This window comes from Rutilus rutilus (genome assembly GCF_951802725.1).
Source record: "Rutilus rutilus genome assembly, chromosome: 17".
NCBI lineage: Eukaryota > Metazoa > Chordata > Actinopteri > Cypriniformes > Leuciscidae > Rutilus > Rutilus rutilus.
In genome coordinates, this window is record NC_140230.1 from 20,912,081 (window position 1) to 20,919,939 (window position 7,859).

Sequence of the window (7,859 nt, forward strand, 5' to 3'; positions counted from 1 at the left end):
AGAAGTGGGAATGGTTCCAACCTTTCATTAATTCGACTTCCCTTAACCTTTCTTTAAAGTGCTAATTCTGACTTGAGCGGAGACCTTTCTATAGCCAGTTTGACAATGTGAAGATTTCTTCAACGCTTTCTCACTCACAGATTCGATGAGGCAATCTGATTGGGTTATTTGCTAAATGCACATATGAGGTATGTGAAAGCTCAGTATTGCATATCTAGAAGACTATCAGCAATTTAATTAAAATATAAGGATAAAACATTCAATGTATCTTGATGCTATACTTGACTAGATATGATTCAAAGTAGTCACTTGAGCAAAGCCTGTCATTCTCAGCTGACATTATATAAGCACAGGATTATGGGGGCAGTAACAAGTAGAAGGTGGCTTCTGTCAAGATAAACGTGCTCGCACAACTCCTCGAAATCTCTTGTAATAATACTCACACAAATTTCATATCTCACTGTTCACCTTTTGCCATCACTCCTTGTAACGGTCCTTATCCAGTCAAGGCCCTGATTATGAACGAATTCAGTAAACACAACAGTAGACTAAATTAGACACTAAATGTGTAACAAGCTAATTGTAGCAACAAAAAAATAAATGGTCAGGCATTGCAATATACAACCCAAAATTGTCATGTCCAGCTGATTTAAAAGGAAAGTCTCAAGATTAATATTACATATGAGACGACTCAAATGATCACACACATTCTTGTGTAAAAAGATATAACATTACAGTAACCTGGATATGAATGTCATAGGAAAGCAACACAAAGTAACAAAAAGCAAAGTAACAAAAAGAAAATCTGCTCTTCCTTGTTCCTCTTTGAGTTCATGGCAGTGATGGGGAAAGTTTTGTGAGTCTTTGTGGTTGAAGCAAAAGCATTGGACACCAAGCAAAAACAAATTTTATTCAGTTGATCAACTTTATGTGATTTCTCAAATTAATTAAGTAAGGCTAATTGATGTATTTCTTGGAAAGAAATCAACTCCCTATCACTGCTCTATGGTGTTCAGAAGGCCCTCAGCAACCTGTGCTGGAGCGGCCCTCAATGCTGACCTTCAGCTGATGTGGGAGGAAGGAAAATTTGGGTAAAATCTGAGGGTCCTGTTGTGACCTCCACATTTCTCCTCTCTCTGGGGCAGACCATCTCCTCTTGCGGCTAACTGCTCTCTCTGCACTAGATGTGTATGTTTTTTCTGCCTGGTTGTTTTGGTTGACCATTGTCTGAGGATTTATGCCCCCGTTCTCTGAGAGGGTCAACAAATTTCTTTGGTTGGAAGTCTCAACCACTGTTCCTTCGACACTATTCTCCACTCTTGATGTAATTTTGTGTCCTTTCTTAAGATCCTCCATTTGGGTTGGTCTTTCCTCAATGGACCCATTGTTTTTGGCTGATTTCAAAGGGTTGTTGTGTTTCATCGCAGACGCTGAACAATTATTTTTCTTTTGAATGCTATTTTTTAGGCTTTTAAGGGTGAGAGAGATACAAACATCACCCACAGAGAGTTTGGCACAGGATAGAGCTAGCAACTGGGTGGTGCGGTCAGGGAAGCAGGATGACCAACCTTGACCAAACACAAAGAAGGGGTATTCCACCAGGACTTCTACACACACCTAAAATAGAGAAAAAATATATTTATATTTTAGTTCCAAAGGTACATTCAGCACTACCGAAGATTACCGCTAACATAGTAAGTGAGTTTGATTTAAAAAGAAACGGACTAACCTGGGCTTTGTTCTCTCCCACCGAGAACTGTATGATGACAGCATTGGGTGTTCGGCTGCACTCTATGCGCTCTACAGTGCTGGAGTCAATCTTCAGTTCTCCACTCACCTCTGCACTTTGCACAAAGTCCTCTGTTCGCAAATCCTCCACACGCTTCAGCTCACCGTCTGCCAACTGGATAATAGAGCCCTTCATGAAGAATGGTGGTAGACCCGCTGATGGTGATGATGGCGAGCTTTGAGGACTTGTAGATGTTGGAGGTGTTACAGGGACTGGAGATCCCACTACACTGGCTGAAAGAACAGGCAGCTGTATTTGGCTTGGACTTGGCATGGCACAGGGGGCATGACTTCCATCAGACCCTGTGATGTCTTTACCATTGGCTAGGACTGAAACTGCAGGTGGGGATGTATTAATAAAGGTCTGAGGCAGAGCTGTTGATGCATTGGCTACACTAGGGATGACAGAACAGTGGGTGACCTCTGGCTCAGCAGTAGATGGATTGATGTTAGTGGCACTAACCGGAATGAGCAAGGAGGGGTTGCCTGAGATCACCACGTGCTGTGGCAGGTTGCTTTGATAACCAGTTACTGCTTGCTGGGGTCCACCAGAAGCACTAGTGATGTAGCCAATAATTGGGAGCTGTGTGGCAGGATAAAGACTGGTGGAGAGCTCCTGTTGGGGAGTGTTGTGAGGAGCCTGCAGGAGTGTGTGCTGGGAGATGGTGGAGGCCGGAGAAACTTGGCTGTCTGAGGAAGTAAGAGCAGACACTCTGGACATTGGCTTGCCTAGGCAGATACCTCCTCTCTCAGCAAGGTGCAAAGATGAGTGGTCCTTGGCCAAGATATTTTGGAACTCAGAGTTACTGTTTGCTGCAAGGTGGCTACTGGATACCAACATCAGCGATGTCTGCAGTCCTGCTCTGTCATGAGCGCTATAGTCTGCTGGGAGCAAAACCTGAGCTTGGGTCTGGAGGCCCAGGTTATGATTTTGCTTGTGGCTCTGGTCACCTTCTGGTTGGCTAGAGATCCCTTTGGCCATAGTAGTACTGTGCTTGACAACTGTAACCTCTCCTAGTGCACCATTTTGCACCTCTCTGGGATGGGAGTCCAGCTGCTTTGCAATGAAGCCATCGGTGTAATGTAGAACCACTTGAGAGGGGGTGAGAGCCAGGGCATGAGGGGCAAGGACAGTTGAGTGTGGATGGATTTGAAGGGGAAGTTGGACAGAAGGGGAGGAAACTGTCAAACCCAAAGGAGCACTCTCTACCTGAATGCATTGACTGTGGGAAACATTTGATATAGAAGAAATCACATGATGACTCTGTGAATCAATGCTGGATGCTTGGGAGATGACAGCTGTTGTGGCCAAGACGTCTTGTGGTGTCCTCCGTGGCTGTGTTGGACTGGATGTGGATGGTACAATCTGTGAAGAGATATAACTTGTATAGGGCCCTATGAGCTGGAGATTTGGGGGAAGTTGTGTATATTGGACGGAGCCTATGGTTTGAGGAAGGCTTGTGGAGAGAACCGTAGGATTGGCTGTTAGCACGGTAGGCCCGGAGAAGACTCCTCTGTATGTGGAACTATTGGAAGAGAATGAAAAGCCAGCAGATGAAGTAGCTGGAGGATATTCTGTCACCACAGTGAGAGCCTTATTTGATGGTGGGGGGCTGTCAGGATCTGCCCTGTTGCTCTGTAATGGGCCTGCATTGTTGGGGATGTGGGCCATGCTAGCCATGGTAGCAACACTGGCTAGCCAAGCCAAATTCTCTCCACTCTGGCTCTCACTAACAGCAGCTGATACCAGCACCTGCTTCTCTTCCAGAGCTAAAATCTCCCGCTTCTTCGGCGGAAGACACTCATTACAGCGCTCCTGGTTAGACTTCATGGTCTTGGAGTTTTTCTTGTATTTTAACCCACTTGTCTTGATCGGGATTTTTTAGAGTGCAAAATAGAACTCAATTGTCAAGATTTTCATAGTTGTATTACTTTGCTCCGCTTTTACCTTGGTCTTGCGTATTGTCAGGACTCTTGTAATGAAAGGATCCATGTGCTTCATGTGGAATCATCTCTCACTGATGGTCATAAGTCCGTACCTTCATCAGACAGACAAAAAAACAAAAATTAGAAACTGCATCCTTTATGCACTGCCTTTGAGTCATCTGCCTAAAAGTAGCATATTATGTTATTTTTTTTACCTTAACATCCATTCAGTTATGAGTGCCAAATAAAAAATAGCTTGAAATGGCACATACTTGAATTTGATTAGCAACAGAAAATTGAGAGTGGTGAGTGGTGCAGGTATGACATTACTTTGTAGGCCAACCAGCAGTTAGCATCACACTGGTTCCCTCGACAAAAACCCAATAGGATTTTCCTTATTTCAGCCATTTAACCAAAACCCCATTTAAAAAACCCATTGACTTCGGGACGATGGAACCGGAAGTGCTAAAATGCGAATTCGCTTCCGTGTTTTGGCCTACAAAGTGATGTCACACCGGCACCACTCTATAGCTAACTGGCCCATTCTAACCAAGCCATAACTTCAGCATTTCTACTGACAACTCTGACTTCCTTTTCAATTCCATGTGTTAGCAGTGTAAACCACACTTTATCAGTTTAGTGAAAAAGACAACATTAATGTTGAAATTCATTCAGTGAGTAGAATGGTAATACATTTTGAGTAAAATTCAAGTGATAATTTATAGTTCTATCAGGGACTTCAGATAACACATCTCCATCATCAAATCTGAATCCAAATCCTCCTCATGCTTCAAGGGCTCAAGCTCATAATGTTTGCATATACATAATGTCCATCTACATACATCAGTGAGGATAAAGAGAGCACAGGGTTCAAACTTAACATGCAGTGAGAGTGTGTGGACAGGAAAAAGATGAAGGAAGAGAGAGACAGAGAGAGAGAGAGAGAGAGAGAGAGAGAGAGAACACTGGCTCTCCTGACCCACATTGAGCTCTGCCTGCAAGCGAGCAGGGTTATTGAGTTAGAGTGTAACAGCGGAGAAGACAGAGAGAGAGAGAGAGAGAGAGAGAGAGAGAGAGAGAGAGAGAGAGAGAGAGAGAGAGAGAGAGAGAGAGAGAGAGAGAGAGAGAGAGAGTGCAGGAGGGGGGAATAGAGGCAGGGAGGGAGGGTGAGATCCCTTCACCACAGTAGATCTGCACCAATCACTGTCCTACTTTCCCCTGCTACAGCGTACACCACACACAGCCATTAAATGCTTCAGTCTATTGTACACAGCTCACAATACACACACGTACACATCAGCATATCCATTGGACTGATACGCACTTATGCATATGTGATTTGGTGCAGAGTGCTCATGAATCAAAGAACAATAGAATGGTAGTGATCACTAGATCACAGTTTCACACTGTTCAACACATACAACGTAACAAAAATACATAAAAAACATTACATTTAGATATAACTGCAGCATTCCCCTGTACCATTTCATGCAATCACAGGGATCCATAACAAACATTTGTGAGTGACACATCCTAAAACTGGAGGAAAAACACAAAAATTCACAATGCAGGCAGACAATATTGTTTACCATTAACCTCACCAGACAGACAGCCATTCATTGGATTGTACAAATGCTTTAATGAGAGATTGAATCTGTGGATATCAAGCCCAATCGACTAAGAATTATAATAAAATAAGACTAAATATAATAAGAATTCTGAATGCAATATATGAATGGGCTTTGTGTTTCTAAGATGTAGCCTACTACAGCCGTCAGTATACTTGCATGTATTAAATTGCTGGTTCCTTATATATACAAGGAGAAATCATATTTCAGCTTAGATGAGAACTTAAAAGGAAACATTTGTGAGAAAGTTTCAAGAATACGTACATTTCACACATTATTTGTGTGTGTCTGTATGTCTACTTCTCTCTTACTGGGTGTTATATTTGCCTGTCTATTTGCAGGGAGGTTCAAAGAGCACTACTGAAATACACCCACAATTCAAAATAGCTAACTTAAACTAAGCCTGCAAGGCAATACAGCTGCACAGACATAAAAGTAATGCTTAATTTCTGTTTTCTTTCTCCTTTCAGTGCCACAGAGCTGTAGTCCATGACAACAACAGATGGGTTTTTTATTGAAAAAACCTCAATGAGAGTACTAAATTGAACTAAATATATTTTATATCCCTTAAACCTACATTTAACCCTCGGAACCCTTTAGAGCTTTATTAAGACATTGTTTAATTTCTTAAATAAATCATAGTGATTTCAGTTGTAGGTTTTACTATCCCTTATAGGGACATCTAGTGGCTGGCCAAAGAGCTAGATAGATTAACAACTTGCAGAATCCTTCTAGTTCTTTAACAGCAGATCTCATACTCTGCAGGCCCACTGCAGATCAAATGTCATCAACGCAACATATTCACACCAATAAACCCGTGCAAACACATTAACACACTAATAGTAAATAAACCGACACTAATGTAAGATATCTGAATAATTGACACAAAACAAAGACTTCAGAATGTAAATATTCCTATTTCACAAATGATCTGCTATACAAACAAATAGGTAACCAAATGTTGCTATACGTATTGTAACACAAAGTTATTTCTATGCATGCAAAATCTTCAGGAAAACATTACTTGCATGGTGCTGTGACACCTTTTTCAATGATGTCATCTCAGAGATGACTGAGCCCGTGCCAATGATAATGTATACAAATACAAACATAACTTCTCTAAAATGAAATGCTCATATTAACGTCTTTCCTCAAAAAACATGCCCATCTACTAAAACGGCTTTTTACTCATGTCCATTTAAGCGCCCGTAAGCAGCTTCTTTCTGCACTTAACGACCTTTTATATGGGCGCCTGTCCCTTTAAGAGGCAGTCTAGGGAGTCCTAAGCTAGACATGAATCCAAACAGAGCTGTTGCTGCCTTTACAAAGGCTAAAGCCTGTTTCTCTACTCTCACCCTACAAGCAAAAGAGCACAACATGCAGAGTAACACTGAAACATTTGCACAGAATTGCAATTATTTCTGCAAAGCCTATTGGTAATTATACTACACTAATAATATACTATAATAATACAATAATTTCTCAGATACATGCACATTATATCTTCTTCTCTTCTTGGGATTGAAGAATAATCGTGCAATAAGCATGTATGATTGAAAACCAATCAAACATTCCATCTAAGGGTGATGCCTTACCTTTCTTTATAGGGGAGCCTTTAACAACTCTCTCTCTCTCTCTCTCTCTCTTTCTTTCTCTCTGCACTACGAGTGTAACTCACTCTACCCACTGGCAAGCTGTCCTTTGTCCAGGTTTAGCTCTGCTATCAGGTCACACACGCCGTCCTCTGATTTATGTCTTCTTCCATGTCCAATGTTCCCCCTGCCTTCACTCTCTTCCACTTCCTTCGACAATTGCTCGGTGGGCCGAGGGTAAAGGAAGTCCCCTTGTCTGCGCTGTTTCACTAGCCCTACGTGTGAGAGCTACAGCGTATGTTATGCAAGGCACACTGACTGCCAGCTCTCTCTCTCTCTCTCTCTCTCTTGCTCTTCACACATACACACACAGTGCTCTAGAGAACACGGCTCCTCCTCCCCCAGTCAGCCTCAGCAGCCTCATCAGGTATTCATTCAAAAAACACACTCCACTTGGCAGGGCGCCCAGACTACACACACATGGAGAGACAGAGAAAGAGAGCGAGAGAGAGAGGGAAGGACAGGGAGAGAGAAAGGGAGGGAGGGAGGAAGAAAAATTGTGAGCAAGGGACCGAGCATACTAGAAGGAACACGTACCCTCACGTAGACCACTGCACTCGCGAGAAACACAAACACACCACAGACCATGAAATTCTCTTGAGAGAGTCTTAGTGAGGGTTTCTAGGCGTTTTCTCACTTTCTTTCTACAACTAATTAGTTTCTCTCGGTGGAAAACTAATTTAGTGCCTCACCACCATTACGTGTGATCAGAATAAGCACATTTGCATTGAGCTATATAAGTCTGCCCTGAAATAAACCCAGGTTTCCCTAACGTTAGTGTATGCAATGGTTATTTCTTTGGAAACCAATTACTGATGGCACATATACTAACATTGCAGGGAGGTTTTGTGTGATAACATATAGA

At 42.4% G+C, this 7,859-nt stretch overlaps 1 protein-coding gene across 1 annotated transcript; it reads right to left on the minus strand.

The window, feature by feature from the left end:
• Window positions 1-215: 215 nt before the first annotated feature.
• On the minus strand, window positions 216-7,303 carry atxn1b (ataxin 1b). Its single transcript, XM_084435317.1, has 3 exons — window positions 6,938-7,303; window positions 1,730-3,827; window positions 216-1,617 (listed from the first exon to the last, which is right to left on the minus strand). The coding sequence occupies exons 2-3, from the start codon at window positions 3,617-3,619 to the stop codon at window positions 1,024-1,026; spliced, it is 2,484 nt and encodes an 827-aa protein (XP_084291443.1). The 5' UTR covers window positions 3,620-3,827; window positions 6,938-7,303; the 3' UTR covers window positions 216-1,023.
• Window positions 7,304-7,859: the final 556 nt, after the last annotated feature.

What these genes read in the sequence shown, in the direction of transcription:
- atxn1b (XM_084435317.1), bottom strand. Translation starts at nt 3,619, where the DNA reads ATGAAGTCTAACCAGGAGCGCTGTAATGAGTGTCTTCCGCCGAAGAAG. An exon ending in TGGGAGAGAACAAAGCCCAG is followed by an intron (nt 1,618 to 1,729) that starts GTTAGTCCGTTT and finishes TCTCTATTTTAG; the next exon opens with GTGTGTGTAGAAGTCCTGGT.